At 56.7% G+C, this 17,149-nt stretch overlaps 1 protein-coding gene across 2 annotated transcripts in view; it reads right to left on the bottom strand.

Moving 5' to 3' along the window:
• Positions 1-33: 33 nt before the first annotated feature.
• The window catches only part of TMEM63A (transmembrane protein 63A), a 31,163-nt gene continuing 14,047 nt past the window's right edge, over positions 34-17,149 (bottom strand). For both annotated transcript variants that reach the window (XM_062210474.1, XM_062210475.1), the window contains exons 10-24: positions 15,696-15,776; positions 15,332-15,455; positions 15,109-15,242; positions 13,558-13,695; positions 11,165-11,318; positions 8,898-9,004; positions 8,723-8,809; positions 8,425-8,487; positions 5,834-5,996; positions 4,622-4,727; positions 3,015-3,182; positions 2,357-2,472; positions 1,960-2,022; positions 760-933; positions 34-408 (exon numbers count right to left, since the gene is read on the bottom strand). In XM_062210474.1, the coding sequence (XP_062066458.1) occupies positions 766-933; positions 1,960-2,022; positions 2,357-2,472; positions 3,015-3,182; positions 4,622-4,727; positions 5,834-5,996; positions 8,425-8,487; positions 8,723-8,809; positions 8,898-9,004; positions 11,165-11,318; positions 13,558-13,695; positions 15,109-15,242; positions 15,332-15,455; positions 15,696-15,776 (1,672 nt within the window). In that variant the 3' untranslated portion in view covers positions 34-408; positions 760-765. The remainder of the gene's footprint in view (positions 409-759; positions 934-1,959; positions 2,023-2,356; positions 2,473-3,014; positions 3,183-4,621; positions 4,728-5,833; positions 5,997-8,424; positions 8,488-8,722; positions 8,810-8,897; positions 9,005-11,164; positions 11,319-13,557; positions 13,696-15,108; positions 15,243-15,331; positions 15,456-15,695; positions 15,777-17,149) is intronic.

Here is a 17,149-nt window from a genome sequence, read left to right as displayed (position 1 = left end):
TGGTTGGACTCCAGTGATGGGCAGGGGGGTTGGCTCTGCTGGGCACGCCCAGGCCACGCCAGGCAGAGTGTGAAGGAGGCCCCACCAGCCTGTGCCTCTGGCGCCCCCTGGGGGAGAAGGGAGGCAGCATCTAGGGCAAGAGTTGGGCTGCCCCTAACCCCGGAGGTTGGGACACCTAGCTCTTGGCGAGGCAGGAGAGGCTTCATCTGGCCCAGAGGGCACTTTTTTAGTCATCCCGGTGGTCTCTGCCTGCGACAGAGGCGTGCACGGCGGGTGGGGGCACCTCCAGCTCCTCCATGGTCCATCTGACAGCAGTGGGTGAAAGACGCAGCACATGGAGGGGGCCGGACTCCCATCCAGACCCGGCCCGCTGTGGACTCTTCGGTTACCGGCTGGCTGGCTGGGGGCCTGCAGAGGGGTGGGCATTGTCTGGTGCTCAGATGTAGGGGTACTCCCCTGCTTACCCTACACCGTGACCAGGGCTGATTGGGGGGGGGGGCACAGATCCCCACACACAGCCCCAGCTCTAGAGCTGGAAGCTCTGGCACGAAGGAGGGGAGGGTGCAATGTGTACTCCCATTACAGCTGCTGTGACTCAAAGGATCCCCCGCCCCTCCCCCTGAGCCCAGATGCCGGGCCTCCCCCGTGCTGCCTTTGAAGAGCAGGGGGAGCTTGTGAAGCAGACGGAGAGATGCTGGGAACCCGGTTAGGGTTGGAGGGGGTGGGGTGGGGGGAGCTTGGCCCTGCCCCGCAGCTCACCTGTGCTCAGGCCTCCTGGTGGTCAGCAGTCACAGTGTCCGCAGGGCTCGGAGCCCAGTCCTGCCCTGGGACGGTCCCGCTGATGTTGTGGATGGCGCCATAGGTCTGCTGCCGCTGCGGGGACAGGGCTGTCGTCTCCGAGGCAAAACCACTGAGGATCCGGGGCACGTAGGGCTGTCAGCAGAGAGGAGAGTGAGTGCCCGTCCTCAAAGAAGTGGCATCTGTCCGTGTAGGGCATCAAGAGCCCAGAGAGGTCAAGTGTGCAAAACGGCAGATGGCACGGTGCTCGTGGTCTTGCCAAAGGGAGCGCCACAGAGGAGCCAGACATCCTGGCACTGGGCTCCAGGGGTCTCTCCCTCCACACAGGCAGGCAGGACACAGTCCGTGGGACTGGCCGTGCTGAGTGGATCTCCTAGGCCAGTCTCTGGCTGCCTACTCAGCACAGGCCCCCAAGCCAGGCTGAGAGGCTTACACCTGCCCTGCGGGCACAGCTGCAGGTGTGTGGGCAATGAGTCTCCCGAGGGGCCTCGTCTGGGGCTTGTCCAAGGGCAGACACGGATAACAGGGCCTGACACCTGGGCGGCAGCGCCTGGGGTGAGCACTGCTGACAGGAGCCTCTGATCTGCCAGGAAGGGGGTGGTCACAGCCCTGGACCTGTGGCTCTGCTGTGCAGCCCTTCCTGGAAGCAGGGAGAACCAGAAAGCAAAGTGTGGTGTCTCCCACTCACTGCCTTCCTCCGAAGCAGGTGCAGCGTTCGTTCATGAAACTCAAAGGGAGACGTGTCTGCTATCCTCCTGGTGCTGAGTGGAAGCCCTCACACAGGCAGGCAAGTCTGGTGACAAAGCTTCACCAAGCCACAGGGCCTGCTGACCAGACTTCACTGAACCCCAGCCTCCCAACATGCAATAAGGAGAGCAGGAAACCGAAACCCAGAGGGAGGGACAGCCACCCAGGTAGGACCGATTGTCTTCTCCCTTGTGAGGGGGTTTCCAACACGCAGGCCAAGACCTCCAGAGGCCATAGGGGTGCCTTCTCCATGGACGTTAATTCAGACCTTGCCTGCCATGTGGTCAAGGGACTCCTACCTTAGCAAGAGAGGATCAAGGCACATGTGCCAGGGCCCATCTGGCTGGAGCTGATTTACAGCCAGAGCAAGGGCAGGTGACACGCACTGGGCCGTAAGGAGCATAGGTCACTTACTGTGAACGGTGGGGGCACGTGGACCTCGGCCTCATTTGCTTTGTCACTTGTTGGTTCTTCTGTCTGCAGACAACAACAAAAACTTGCAACACTTACCAAAAACTGATCTTCCTGAGCTAAGATCCTCCCAACAGACTGTTAACGCCCAGATTAATAGTCCCAGCTGGCACCAGGCTCCCAGCAGCAGCCCAAGGTGGGGGCCGGGGGCGCACAGGAGCAGAAACGGTTGGGCGGTGCGGGGGAGGAGGGGCCGCACATCATATCCAGACCCACGCCTGTCCCAGGGATAAAGTCTCCAGAAGTCGGCTACTGTACCAATAGTGGGGGTTTCTCCCTGTGCATCCCCCGTTCCCTATCTCTTCCTGGGTCTTGGCTGGGCGGCGGCAGGTGTCTCTACCTTATAGTTCAGTGGGCTGAGGTGCCGGAAGCATCCAAAGCAGGTGTAGGCCAGGCAGACCAGGATGGTGAGCAGCACCACCAGGAAGGTGAAGAGGGTGGCAGGGGCCTTCATCCCTGGGGACAAAGATGCACGCCTTGGAGGCAACCCACAGTGCCAGCACCCTGCTGAGGAAAAGGGCTACGCCCAGCACAGGAACTGGGGGGGATGTCTCCCCCAACCCCTCGCTCCAGGGGCACGTGGTGTGTCCCTCCCATTTTTCCTCTTCAAGTTTCAGGTGTTGGGACACCAAGTGATGGCATTTCGCCAGCACCCTTGCTGGGTCCGTCCCCTCCGGTCTTGGGTACCCCAGGATGGGGGCTCCCCTGGCAGAGGATATCCCGCGTGTCTTCTACCACCATCCCCACAGAGCATTCTGGGTCCGCCATTCCATCTCCTCTGGGACTGCCCTCTCTCTGGCTGCCTGGGGCAAAGAGCTGGCCTTACCAGGCTTGGAGCTCAGGAGCTGGGTTTTCACATTCGGATTGGACACCCAACCAGCCCTCACGCCGGGCACATGTTCTGACTGGACGCCAAATTGTAAGAGATCTGAGTGGCTCATGTGGAGGTGGGAAAGCAAGGCCAAGGGCTGGGACCCTGGCTCCAAAAAGGCCCTCACCCAGGCGCAGGAAGGAGAAGAAGTAGAGCCAGAAGAGGCAGAGGATGGGAGCAGCCAAAGCCTGGTTCACAGCAGCAAAGTGGATCCTCTTCTGCAGCTTGGTCGGGAGGTAGATGAAGTAGAGGTTGTGCCGGTCCACCAGGTGCTTGAGCAGGATGTAGATGAGGCCTGCGGAGAGGGGCCAGGGGCTGGGACCTCACTGGACCATGGCGTGCCTCTGCCCTTTGCTCTTAGGGGCAGCTCGCCCGCTTGGGGCTGGGGCTGACTGCGCTCTACTGCAGAAACCAAACATCAGGCAAAAGGCACATCCTGGCTGCTGGTGTCTGCTTCCCTCCTCCTCCCTCTCACCCCTTTCTCTGTCATTCTGTCCCCGTGCAACTCTGAAATCCCAGGATCCTCTTGGGAAATGGGCGGTGTCACTCGCAGATGCCTGGACTCAGTCTTCCGGGACCCCTCCCATGCTGAGCCTCCCCCCCACCCCCGGCTTCTCCCACCCGGGCTGCCCCCTCTGCCCTCAGTCAGAAACCCACAGGTCTGACTCCTAGCCTGGGACAGAAGGTGGGTGAGGTCTTGGCTTAATAGAAAAGTACTTCATCTAAAAATGTTTTCAAGGAGTATCTATTTTATGCATTTTTATATATTCTATGTATAGAATTATATATTTTTTAAATCACGCAATAGAGTCTACAGGGAAAACAAACTTCCTCCTATCCCTAAACCTCAACTGTCACTGGCAAGAGTCTGTTGGGTGTTCTGGGTTTTTCTGTGTTTTCTTCCATCAGTCTGCCATTTCTTGATGTTTTATTTTAGTGGCAAGACCCTTGCCCTTAAAGTCAAACAGTCCTCAAGTTCAAGTCCTGGCTCTCCTCCTTTCTAATTTAAGTTCTTCAAGACCTGCCTGGGCGGGGTGAGATTTAAACAGGATTGCCCACATGGAGGCGCTGGCATCTGGCCAGACCAGAACAACAACTTGAGAGCTTCAATCATTACGTCGTCCTACATGTTGTTAAAGACCAACCAAGAATGGTCAGCACTGTGGCGCAGCAGGGGAAGCCACCACCTGCAACTCCAGCATCCCTTGTGGGGGCTGGTTCATGGCCTGGCTACTGCGCATCCAGCCCTGCTCCCTGCTAATCCACCTGGGAAAGCGGCAGAAGATGGCCCAAGTGCTTGGGCCCCTGCCACCTACACAGGAGACACACATGAAGCTCCTGGCTTTGGCCTGGCCCAGCCCTGGCTGTTGCAGCCATTTGAGGAGTAAACCAGCAGATGAAAGATCTGTCTCTCCTTCTTTCTCTGTAACTCTTTCAAGTAAATAGATCATTTAAATAAATAAATAAACAAACAAAACACCTAGAACAATGAGGCCACCGGACAGAGCCGCAGGCCAGCAGCAGAAGTACTGAGGGGGGGTCACACAGGAGGCCAGTGGAAGGAATGCATTTAGCAATGAAATAAAATTGGTGTCACCTGTGGTCCTTGGCAGCTTGCGGTTCTGGTGCCTACAAGAGGTCCACCCTGTTTTCGGGGGCTCCCACTGTCCCTGGGGGGCTGGCTGGGTGACATCGGCTGTCCGTGTACCCTGGGACCAGCTCCGTGGCACTCACCAAATGGCACGATAATGGGGCAGGTGATGCTGTAGGCCATGATGACAGTGAAGACGCACAGCATCCACGCGTACATGGCTCCAAACTCGTACTCGGACGCCTGGTTCTGAGGGAGGAGTGGTGAGCAGCTCACAGGCTGGTTCCATCCAGACACCCTCCACACACACCAGATGGTGAAGCGAGGACAGGATTGAAGGGGGTGGAGGGTGGGAATGGGCTTGGGAAACGAGACAGCTGGCTGCCCTCTCCCGCTTGACCATCCCTCCCGGCCTGCTCCAGCCCCACTCCCGAGGCGGAGCGAGCCGCGTTTTCCTAGCGTTTCCTGTTCTAATCATCCTACCCAGCAGGTCTGTGAGCCCTGGAGGGGCTGTAGAGCGACTCCCCAAAGCCTCGGGCATCAGACTGCCATGAGCTCGGCCCCCCAGCCCAGGGCCAGCTCAGTTGCAGGGCTGTAAACAGCGGCATGAATAGCACCTGCATCCTAAGGGGCGCTGAGGAGCAAACAGAAGAAGGTAGCCGCTGCCCCCTCCCCACTCACAGTACCCCCCTGGCAGAGGAGAAAGAGCCCCAAGCCACCCCTTTTAGGGACTCCTGCCCTAAGCCCAAAAGGGCTCCGACATCCACAGTAATCCTAAGTATACAAACGGGGGGTCGGGCGCTGTGGAGAAGGAAGTCTGCGTCCCAGTTGTTCATATGTATGTATGTGACCAAACGTGAACATGCAAAAATCCTGGGGCTTCAGTGTGGCACAGTGGGTTCAGTCACCACTTGCAACACTGGCATCCCATACTGGAGTGTGGGTTCCAGTCCCAGCTACTCCACTTCTGATCCAGCATCCTGCCAGTGGGCCCGGGAAGGCAGCAGAGGAAGGCACGAGGACTTGGGGCCCCTGTCACCATGTAGGAGACCCAGATGGAGTTCCTGGCTCCTGTGTTCAGGATGGCGCAGCCTGGGCTGTTCCAGCCATCTGAGGGCGTAATCTAACTAGTATGTGGGAGATAATTGTCTCTCCCATCATTCTGCATTTCAAATCAATCTTAAAAAACGTAAAACTTGCAAACACTCTCCTGCAGCCTGTGAGTGGGAGCGGAGGCTGGGGGGGGGGGTACATGGTATGTTCCTGCAGGAGCCCCCCTGGCCTGAAGTACCAAGCTCAGCACCTGGCCCAAAGCGGGTCAGAGACACAGCCCCACCCACACCCCGGAGCAGCACCTGCTTGATGTTCCTGCGGTCGGCGGCCGTCTTGGCCATGACCATGCGGAAAGAGTAGAGGATGAGGCCCGGCAGCCGCAGCATCTCCATGCCATTGCCGATGAAGGCCGAGGCGATGACGTAGTTCACAAAGAAGGCACCCTGGTCAGGGAGGAAGACGCACCTGGGGACCCAGGTGGGGTCTGTGAGCGGAGAGCAGAGGGAGAGGAAGGGCCCTGGGCTGGGCAGGGGCTGCCAGCACATAGGGAGGCTTTAGCCCCACCCCTCACTCAGCCCATCTCTGCACCTGGCACTGAGCATAAAACCAAGGCCAGCACAGCCGGAGCATGAGGCCGAAGGGGGCCAGGGGTCGGGGAGAGGGCACAGCCGGGCAGGAGACCACGGGGATGGCTGTGGACACCATCCAGGTGCAACAAGGGGGCAGTCGTGTGCAGGTGGCGAGGCAGGTGGAGTTCTGGACTCGGCCCATGCAGAGCTGGGGGCCTTTGCTGACATACACGGTGAGGTAGGAAGGATGGGAGACAAGAACTCCCGCTGGAAAACACGACGGAGTGGGGAACACAGAGGAGTAGCAGATTTGGGGGTAAAAGGAGTTTGGTGAGGGGAGGTAAAGTCTAGAACTCCACATGCCGGGAACTGAAATGCAAGCGGTGGACAGAGAGTGTGGGCTGCAGGCTGGAGTTACGGACGTGGGTGCCAACTGCGTATTTTAGCTCAGGAGTGGTGGTGCAGCCCTGAAGGCCTGGGTCCAGCTAGGGCCACCCAGAGAGGGCTGAGCCCTCGGGCATGCAAGGTCTGGAGTTGTGAGATGCGAAAGAACCTACTAGGGGCTGTGGAGGTGAGGCTGGGAGGGACGGCCGAGGGCTGAGCTGCAGGGCCAGGAGAGACAGCATTTCAGCAAGGAGGGGCTGAGAGCACAGAAGAGGAGGGCTCAGAGTGGCTGCAGGGTCTGGCCATCTGGAAGTCACCGTGAAGCCAGACAAGGGCCGGCAGAGTGGACGCGTCTGACTGCCAGCTTCCATGGCGTCAGCCTGCCTGGCCAGAACACACTCCAGGAAAGCCCCAGATTCCTGTCCATGGTCGTTGGGAAGAGGCCACCCCAAGCCCTAGGGCCTATGCTGGGACCCGCAGAACAGTGCCGTCGGGGCTGGGGTTGACTTCGAGCTCTCGTAACCAGCTGGGTACCTCTGAGTCTCAGTCTCCTCATCTTTAAAATGGGTAAGAGCAGCCGATGCTGTGGCGCAGTGGGTTAACGCCCTGGCCTGAAGCACCAGCATCCCATATGAGTGCCGGTTCAAGTCCCGGCTGCTCCACTTCTGATCCAGTTCTCTGCTATGGCTGGAAAAGCAGTGGAAGATGGCCTAAATCCTTGGGCACCCACACCCATGTGGGAGACCCAGAAGCAGCTCCTGGCTCCGGATTGGCACAGCTCTGGCCGTTGCAGCCAACTGGGGAGTGAACCATTGGATGGAAGACCTCTCTCTCTCTCTCTCTTTCTGCCTCTCCTCTGTGTAACTTGACTTTCAAATAAATAAATAAATCTTTTTTAAAAAAACATAAAACAGGGTAAGAGTGTCTAGTTCACAGTTGTACAGGTTAACCAAGGGGCAGGCGTCTGGTGTAGCACTCAGGTCAACACTTGGGACACTCACATCACACACTGGAGTGCTTGATTCAAGTCCCAGCCATTCACTTCCAATCTACCTTACTGCTAATGTGTATCCTGGGAGACAGCAGATGGGAGATATCTCCACCTTTCAAATAAAAAGATTTTTTTTTTTTAAAAAATTGCATTTGAAAAAAGGCTAAATGAATTAAAGATGTATAAAGCAGTTAGCTAGGGACCAGCACTGTGGCATAGCAGGTGCTGGCATCCCACGTGGGGGCGGGTTCAAGTCCTGGCTGCTCCACTTCCAGTCCAGCTCTCTGTTAACAAATCTGGGAAGGCAGTGGAAGATGGCCCACGTTTTTGGGACCCCTGTGCCCACATGGGAAATCCGGATGAAGCTTCCAGCTCCCTGCTTTAGCCTGGCCTTTGCAGCCATCTGGGGACTGGACCAGTAGATGGAGTCTCTCCCTCTCTCTCTCTCTCTCTCTGTAGCTCTTTCAAATAAATAAATAAATCTTACCAAAAAAAAAAAAAAAAAAAGGCATTTAGCTCTCCCCATTAGGTGGGTGTGGGGTGAGCTCAAATGGCCATCAGGGTCACATGACACTGCTGCCACGCCTCCCTGCCATTGACCTCCCCTTTCCCCGGCACCACTGAGACCCCACCGGCCCTTCTCCCCAGAGGCTCAGGAAGCATGGCTGAGACTGCCTCTAACTGCGTTTTGGCCTGAGGGATCAGGCACATTTCTGCAGTGCAAAGTGGGTCAGCTCGCAGTGTGCGTAGAGCCTGAGAGGTGGATGGGGAAGCGCTGGACCCCCCTGCTTTCTCAGGGCTGGGTTGGGGGTTGGGGAGATGGGGTGGGGGTGTCAGATGCTGTTCTGAGGCCCGGCCACACCCTCCCCACCATGGCCCATGCTGGAGCCCCTCTGAGACTTTTCCCCAGGCCCGCGGCTCTGGAACACAACTTGGCTGATATACTTACTCCAACCTGATAGAGGTCTCTGAGGAAGTTTTGTCAAAGAGCCACCGGAAGAAAAAGTCCAGACTGAAAAACAAACGCACCCCGTAAGTGATCGTCTCGGGACAGTCCGTGTGACCCCTGCACGTGTCTTCCACTGCTTCTCCTCTGAACAGGCTGGCTCTCGAGAGCTGCGCAGGTTCTCGGCCACACCCACACCGCTCACGGGCACAGCATGACCCCCTGCCTCCAAAGGCATTTCCACCCCCCCCCCCCCATGACTCTGAGTCTCTTGGTCAGTGTGAGAGGCCGCACCGTGTACCTGGTGAGGCCGAGGGAGGGCAGGATCAGCACCATGAAGATCAAGAATATGTACACCTTCGTCACCATGATCCGGTTTTCCCCCGACCTGCGGGAAGTCAGAGGTGACCACAAACGCCGGGGACCGCTGCCCGGGGCGGGGGCGGGGGGCAGGGCCAGAGGCCGCCGGCACTCACTTGGTCCAGTGGGACTCCAGCAGGGTAGAGTAGTAGACGACGGAGGGCAGCAGGGCCGAGAAGGACCACAGCAGGAGGGTGGGGAAGAACTGGCTGATGACGGGGTTCTGGAAGACAAGGTCAGAGCGCGCCTGCAGGAGCTCCGAGTGACCCGGGGGCAGCGCTGGGTCACCCTTCCCGCTCAGTGTGGTGGACTACACCATAGCGCCACCTTCTGCCTGCCTGGTTCTCGGCAGTGAAGCAAGTGCACCTTCAACTCAATTCCTCTTACCCGATGGACCGGATTAGAGACCCTCCCTTCCTCACACAAAGCCACTGATGCCAAGGCAGAGCGAACTCTGGGGGCCAGGGCTGCCCTCTGCCCACCCGGCTCCCCTGCTCCAGGCCAGGGCTGCTCGCCTGCCTGCCCGGCTCCCCTGGTGCGGCTGCAGCTTACAGGACTCTGGCATTTGCCCCAAATCCTGCTGATGCTGCTTCTATTTGTTACTGTACTTACATGACCTGGGTAACTTACTGCTTTCACTGATCAAATGAACTTAAGGCAATTTTCTGGGGCCAGCGCCGCGGCCTGATTAAACAGCCACCTGAGACACTGCCACCCACGTGGGAACTGATTCAAGTCCCAGCTGCTCCACTTCCAATCCAGCTCCCTGCTTCAGTGTCTGGGAAAGCAGCAGAAGATGGGCCAAGAGCTTGAGCCGCTGCACCCACACGGGAGACCTGGATGAAGCTCCTGGCTTTAGCCTGGCCCAGCCCAAGCCATTGCGGCCATTTGGGGACTGAACCAGAAAATGGATGGAGGATGGATCAAAATCCCTCTCTCTCTAACTCTGCCTTTCAAACAAATAAAATAAATTTTCAAAGATAAAAAGATTTTGTTTGTAAACTGAGAGGTATACTTTGAGAAGACTTAATTAAGGCCCATTTCTAATACCACTGAATTAGATAAAAGTAAGTAAATTATAGAAGATCAAGGGATATGAAGTTTCCAAAGTTTCTATTTTTAGAGTGGCTTTGCAATCATCTTTAAATTTTTGCTTTACTGGGGCTGCTGTTGTGGCACAGCAGGTTAAGCTGTTGCCTGCAACAACAGCATCTCATGTGGTGCTGGTTTGTGTCCCGGCTGCTCCTCTTCTGATCCAGCTCCCTGTGATGGCCTAGGAAAGCAGTAGAGGATGGCCCAAGCGCTTGGGCCCCTGCACCCGCATGGGAAACCTGGAAGAAGCTCCTGGTTCCTGGCTCCTGGCTTCAGATCAGCCCAGCTCTGGCCATTGTGGCCATTTGGGGAGTGAACCAGTGGATGGAAAACCTCTCTCCCTCTTTTCTAACTACCTCTCAAATAAATACAAATCTTTAAAAAAAAAAAAAACTGGAATCAACAAAAGCAGAATATGTGTTTTGTGTTAAACAGACAAAGAAGACCCTTCCTCACAAGAACAGGCCTGTCCCCAGGTCACAAGATCAGCAGAGGAGTGAACGCTGATCAGCCTCGGGTACCCCAGGGAGCTGCTATCACACCGCAGGTCAGGTGAGAGCGCCCAGCACCCCGGCCCATTCGACCGTCAGCACAACCACCTGGCGGGTGTAATGCCGCTGCCACCTCAGCTCCTGTCTCGGGTGAAAAACCAAGGCTCAGAGTTCCCTAGGGGGAAGTGGCAAAGACCAACTGGGACCTTAGGTCCCCTGCTAGGGAGCTTTCTCGGAGGATGATCAGCCAAATGCCAACGGAAGAGGGAAAAGAGAGATACAGGGCATTAAGCTGTGGTCTCACTGAGCCATGTAAGATTCTTGGAAATAACTGGCAAACAGAACACAAGACATACAAATGATTAACAGAAACTAAAATCTAGGAGGAATCATCTGTGCTCCAGCCCACCCCAAACACAGAAGCTCCGTTCATTTCCCCCCCCCCCCCCCCGTGGTGTCCCCATGTGCCCACGTCACTGGCTGGAACCATCGCTTTGAGACAACTTTGCATTCTGCTTTTAGCTGAAGCCCCGGGTTTGCCACAAAGCCCACACCATCTTTAATGGGTGCCTAACGTTTTGTCTGTCTGGACATACTCATTCCCACTGCTGAGCATTGGCCTGATCCCATTAAAAACGTGTTTTGGGCGTTACTACAAAGATGTCATGATTAACAGAGCCATGCACACAGACGTGAGCTGAGGGACGTGGCCTCCAGGCTCAGTTTCCCTTATGCCCCTCAGCCTTGTCCACCTCCTACCCACCCTCTTCTGACCAGCCCTCGCCAGCATGGCCACTCACATTCAGTGCATGGATGGGCTTGGTGACGTTGAACTTGTCCATGGTGGACAGGATGATGGAGGGCGTGGTCAGGAAAAACAGCCCCACGAAGAGGACGAAGTTGATGCCCAACCACTGGAGCCACCAGCGGAGGCCCTGGACGGAGAGGTTCTTCCTGCAGAGGGCGGGGGTACAGGGGCCTGCAGGTTGATCGCCCACACTTAGGCCCTGTGAGGCCAACAGTGCCTATGGTTCAGGGTGTCAGAAGGTCAGATACATGGGGGCTGGCATTGTGGCACAGTGGGCAAAGCTGCCGCCTGCAACACCAGCATCCCATATGGGCACTGGTTCAAGTCCCAGCTGCTCCACTTCCCATCCAGCTCCTTGCTAATGGCCCATGTTTGGGTCCCTGACACCTACATGGGAGACCCAGATGAAGCTCCTGGCTTCAGCCTGGCCCAGAACTGGTTGTTGTGGTTATCTGTGGAGTGAACCAGCAGAGATGGAAGATCTCTAACACTTTCAAGTAAATAAATTTAAAAAAATTGTACATTGTCAGCTAAGTGCACATGCATACACACATACACAGAGGTCAAATATAGGCAGGCCCAGGAACCCTGGCTGGGGGCTCCCTTGGGCCTCAGGGGTACAGGCAAGCTCTCTGCCCCAACTTCCAGAAAGGCCAAATCTCAGGCCCCAGGGAGCTCAGAGGAAATACATCATTGCCCCGGACCCAGCTCCCCAGCAAGAGACCCTTTCAAGGGGATGCCATGAGCACCCAAGCAGACCACATGAGCCCCTGTGTGGCAGCTCCTGGACACACCTGCAATGCTTTGTGGCCAGTGGCACATTCTTCCCAACAGGGCCTGGTGCCTCTGCCAGGGAGGCAGGGACAGAGGAGCAAAGGCACAGCTGGAAGCTGCCCCCGCCTCTCACTCCCACCCAGAGCACACCCACACCCCAAACCCAAGCTCGGGAAGCCCCTGAACCAAACAGCAAAACCATGACAGGCTGAGCCAGCACCTGGGTACCTGAGTACCTGACATCTATTCTATATAACCACCGAGGCAGGGCCACACAGGCCAATGTGCCAGGGCTTCTGTTGGGGCTGCCCTCACCTCTGCATGGCACCTTGGCTTGCGCATGGCAGTGTGGACGTGGGCCCCTCACCAGCCTGATGCCAGGCTGCTGCCCAACCTCAGACTGCACTGTCCAAAATGATAGCCACAGCCACTTGGAAAGTCACTGGTCTAAACTGAGGCACTCGGGAATAAAATACACAAGCTCCCAAAACAAAACATGAAAAGGAGTGCTTAAAAAACAGACAGGGGCCAGTGCTGTGGTGCAGTGGGCTAATGCCATGGCCTGAAGCGCTGGCATCCCATATGGGTGCCGGTTCGAGATCCAGCTGCTCCACTTCTGATCCAGCTCTCTGCTATGGTCTGGGAAGGCAGTAGAAGATGGCCCAATTCCTTGGGCCCCTGCACCCATGTGGGAGACCTGGAGGAAGCTCCTGGCTCCTGGCTTCAGATCAGCACAGCTCTGGCCATTGTGGCCATCTGGGGAGTGAACCATCGGATGGAGGACCTCTCCCTCTCTCTGCCTCTCCTCTCTGTATAACTCTTTCAAATAAAAAAAATAAATCTTTAAAAAGAAAAACAACCCTAATTAAACAAAGTTGATTCTATGTTGAGATGATTAATATTCTGAGTATACAGTAGTCCTCCATTATCTGCAGTGTCATCGTCCATGGTTTCAGCCCAGGCAAATGAGGTCCAAAAATGTTCATGGAAAATTCCAGAAATAAACATGCATGTTTTAAGTTGCACGTTGTTCTGAGCAGTATGATGAAATCTCAATGTCTGGGATGTGAATCACCCCTTGTCCAGAGTATTCACTATCTGTCCACTAGCCACTTAATCACTGCCTGGGTTGTCAGGGCTACCGTCACAGTGGCGCAGTGCTTACTGTGTTCAAGTGACCCTCATCTCCTTAATAATGGCCCCGAGGCACAGGAGTGGTAATGCTGGCAACTTGGGTACCCCAGAGAGTGTCAGAGTGCTGTACAAATGGGGCTTGCTTGCTGCTACCCACAGTCGCAGGCATCCCCCGGGGTCTGGGAATGTATCCCTTGCAGATAAGAGACACACTGTACTGGGAGAGATACAGGATGAAAATTAATTGCAACTGTTTCCTTTCGCTTTCCAGCAAGGCTCCTGGGAGATTTTAAATGACATGGGCAGCTTGTATCACATTTCTGCCGGCCAGGGAGTCACAAGGGAGGGACGCACCAGGGGCAGACACCCAGTCATCGCGGCACAGGAGGTCAGCTTGTACCTGTGCTCCAGGGGACACGCCAGCCCCCGCCAGGAGCCCAGGCCTCTCGAGGCCCCCTCCCCAGCCCCAGAGCTCACCAGCAGATGTCCTCAGGGTATGCAGCGAAGGCGACGGCCCACCGGGAGGTGCACAGCTCCCTGCTGCAGGAGGACGGCTGGGGCTCCCCCTTGCAGTGGAGGCCCTGGCACTTGCAGGCATTGAAGTCTTTCAGGATGCTGTATAAAGGCAGACGTGGCTGGGGCACCACGCACACGTGGCAAACACAGACCGGGGAGAGGGCCGGCTCTGAGGCACCGGATCTTTCCTTCCTGTTCTCCTATCGCTATAATGATCGCTCCCAAAGAGGGACAAGCATGGCAACTCTGTACACCCTCAGGACAACCCTGCAGCCAAGAGCCCGCCATCTGCCCCTACAGGTAAGGAAAGGGAGGCTTCTACAAGGCAGGTGCCGTGCCCCCCACTGGTCTGAGCCCCCCAACACAGGGTTCCTCTAGGGCCCAGCCCTGCCACTCTGCCCACGCAGCTGCAGCTCTGACTCAATCCTGCTGCCAGCCCAGCGCCTTCTCCTTCCCACTCCTTCTCTGGGGCCCGGCCCTGAGAACAGCACCAGATCACACTTCCTGTTCCCTAACTTCCCTCCGCAGCACTCCCGCCTCAGCCTTCTCATCTCAGTGGCTCCCTCTCGCTCCCTCTTTAGCCTCCTAAGAAGCAGCCGCCAGCCCTGACTCCTATAACAGAACACCCCTCCTGGGCCAGCACTGTGGTGCACTGATCTACGCCGCTGTGTGCATCAATGGCATCCCAGATCAGAGCGCTGGTTCAAGTCCTGGCTGCCTGCTTTCCATCCAGCTCCCAGCTCATGTACCAGGGAAAGCAGCAGCAGGTGGCCCGAATGCTTGGTCCCATGTCATCCATGTTCCTACACGGATAATTTCAGGCTTCAGCCTGGCCCAACCCTGGCCATTGCAGCCATGTGGGGTATGAGCCAACATGTGGAGCCAACATGTGGAAGAGCCCCTTCTCTCTGTAACTGCCTTTAGAATAGATAAAATAAATCTTCGAAAAAGAGAACCATCTCCTACTACTCCTGCAGGGAACCTTGGGAGATGGTCCCCAGGGCCACCATGCCTGACCCAGGGAGGGCAGGGGAGGGGGCACCGGATTGCCCTTTCTGCATCTTTGTCCCCACCCCAGCCCCTGCTGCTCCCAGGGTGAGGGGACACTTGATGAGCTTTGAGCTCCAGGCTTCCATAGTCAAGGGTGCCCTGAAGCAGCCCAGAGGCCTTCCCCTGCAGCGTGTCGTCTGTGAGAGGCAGGATCCATAGACAGGAGGAGGCCCTGCATTCCTGAGCAGGTACCTACAAAGGAGGTGTACTTACCCCACCTGGCAGAGTATGGGGCACAGAGCCACTGGGATGACCCCTGGGGCTGCTGGCAAGAGCCCGGCGGCAGGGCCAGGCCACAGCAGTCCAGGAGGGGGTCAGCTAGAATCACCCAGTCCATGTCCACCGCCCATGCCCGGCCCCCACCAGCTGTCTCAAACACAAGGAGCGAAGGTGGCACCATCTCTACCCAAGAGAAGGGGACAGGGAGTCAGCCAACTCAGGGCCCGGGATGCCCACACTCACTAGGTGGCCATGGACTTCTCCTGGAAAGTGACAAAGGCCATGCCCAGGGGCTGGTCCTGGACCCGGCGTTCCTCCTCGGTGATCCTCTCCAGCAGCCTCTCCTTCAGGCGTGTGTAGTAAGAGATGGCATCCTCCTGCCAGCAGACACAGCCCCGGGGAATGAGGTGGCCCCGTGCGGGCGTCGGGGCCCCACTCCCAGTGGGGGAGGCTGTGGGGCCCTTACCCGCTCACACCCGCGGACTTCACAGCAGCAGAACTGGCCACAGGGCTTGGGGTTGATGAGGGTGGGCCGGCCGCTCTTCACCTGCAGGTTTGTGTAATAGGCCAGGCTCTTCTCGGTCTTCTTTCTGCAGGGGGGTGGGGGGGAGTTGAGGGGCACAAACTTCAGATCCAGTCCTGTGGCCCTGACCCCATATCCATGGCTCAACCACCAGTGGCCAAGAAAGAACATCTTTCCAAAACAAGGAGGCAGGGCACACCCCTCTTCCCCTCCCAGCTGAGGGACCCTAGGCCAGCAGGAGGAGGTGGGCATCAGGGCAGGGGGCAGGGTCGGAAAGCACCCAGCCTGCCCACCGCCGCTCCCTTACCTCTCTCTGCACAGGTAGATCAGCTTGGCCACGTTGTAGCACAGCTGCACATCCAGCACCTCACACGTGGGGTACGCGTCCCTGGGGCCAGCGCCAGCCAGAAGCAAAAGCAGCCATTGTAAAAGAGAACCCTCGGCAGGAGAGTGCCCTCGTCCCCAAGCTTGCTTCTGGGCCGTCCGAGACCTCCTCGCTCTTTTTTTATTCTCCCAGAGGGAAGCAGTTTGGAATTGAACACAAATAGGCCTTTCTCAAGGGTACGCAGTCACTGCTGGCGGTGGGGACGTTTCCACCCACTCGGCTTTCAGCCGGCGGACTCCCTTCCCCTCCGACCACCGCAGCAGAGTCATCGTCTGCTCCAGGTCAGCACCTGCCCTGGCCATCACTGAAACACTATCGAGGCTGTAACCTTTTTGAACGTCACAGACCTTTTAGAGGGTCTAAGGAAAGCAAAAGATTCTCAAACCAGAAAATGTCTATGCACATAGCAACAATCACAAAATACATACTCATCGCTGGCCAGGTGTCGTCACGATCTGAATTACTTAATCCTCATCATAATCTGAGGTTTTGCCCTCATTTTACAGATGAGAAAGTGGAGGCCCACAGAGGTGAAGCGGCTTGTGCCCAAGGTCAATGGTCATAGCCCCCACGCATCACCCCCTCACCACACACTCAGAACCACATAAAGCCCAACCTACACGGGGCCGGCACTGTGGCACTGCAGGTAAAGCCACAGCCCAAGATGCCGGCATCTCATATGGGCACTGGTTAATGTGCCAGTTGCTCCACTTCTAATACAGCTCCCTGCTAATGCGCCTGAGAAAGCAGCAGAGGATGGCCCAAGTGCTTGGGCAGCTGCACCCGAGAGAGACCTGGCTTCAGCCATTGTGGGGAGTGAACCAATAGATAAAAGATTTCTCTCTCCCTTTCTAACTCTGCCTTTCAAATAAATAAATTTTTTTTAAGATTTTTATTTTTTTATTTGACAGGTAGAGTTACAGACAGTGTGAGAGAGAGAGAGAGAGAGGTCTTCCTTTATCCATTAGGGTTCACTCCCTAATGGCCGCTACGGCCGGTGCTGCGCCAATCTGAAGCCAGGAGCCAGGTGCTTCTTCCTGGTCTCCCATGCGGGTGCAGAGGCCCAAGCACTTGGGCCATCCTCCACTGCCCTCCTGGGCCACAGCAGAGAGCTGGATTGGAAGAGGAGCAACCAGGACTAGAACCTGGCACCCATATGGGATGTCAGTGCTGCAGGTGGAGGATTAACCTAGTGTGCCACCGTGCTGGCCCCTCAAATAAATATTAAGGCTGGCGCCATGGCTTAACAGGCTAATCCTCCACCTTGCAGCACTGGCACACCGGGTTCTAGTCCCAGTTGGGGTGCCAGATTCTATCCCGGTTGCCCCTCTTCCAGGCCAGCTCTCTGCTATGGCCCGGGTAGGCAGTGGAGGATG

This window comes from Lepus europaeus, chromosome 14 (genome assembly GCF_033115175.1).
Source record: "Lepus europaeus isolate LE1 chromosome 14, mLepTim1.pri, whole genome shotgun sequence".
In the NCBI taxonomy this organism is placed as follows: Eukaryota; Metazoa; Chordata; class Mammalia; order Lagomorpha; family Leporidae; genus Lepus; species Lepus europaeus.
The sequence above is the reverse complement of the archived record's forward strand: the minus strand, read 5'-3'. Positions and strand labels throughout refer to the sequence as shown.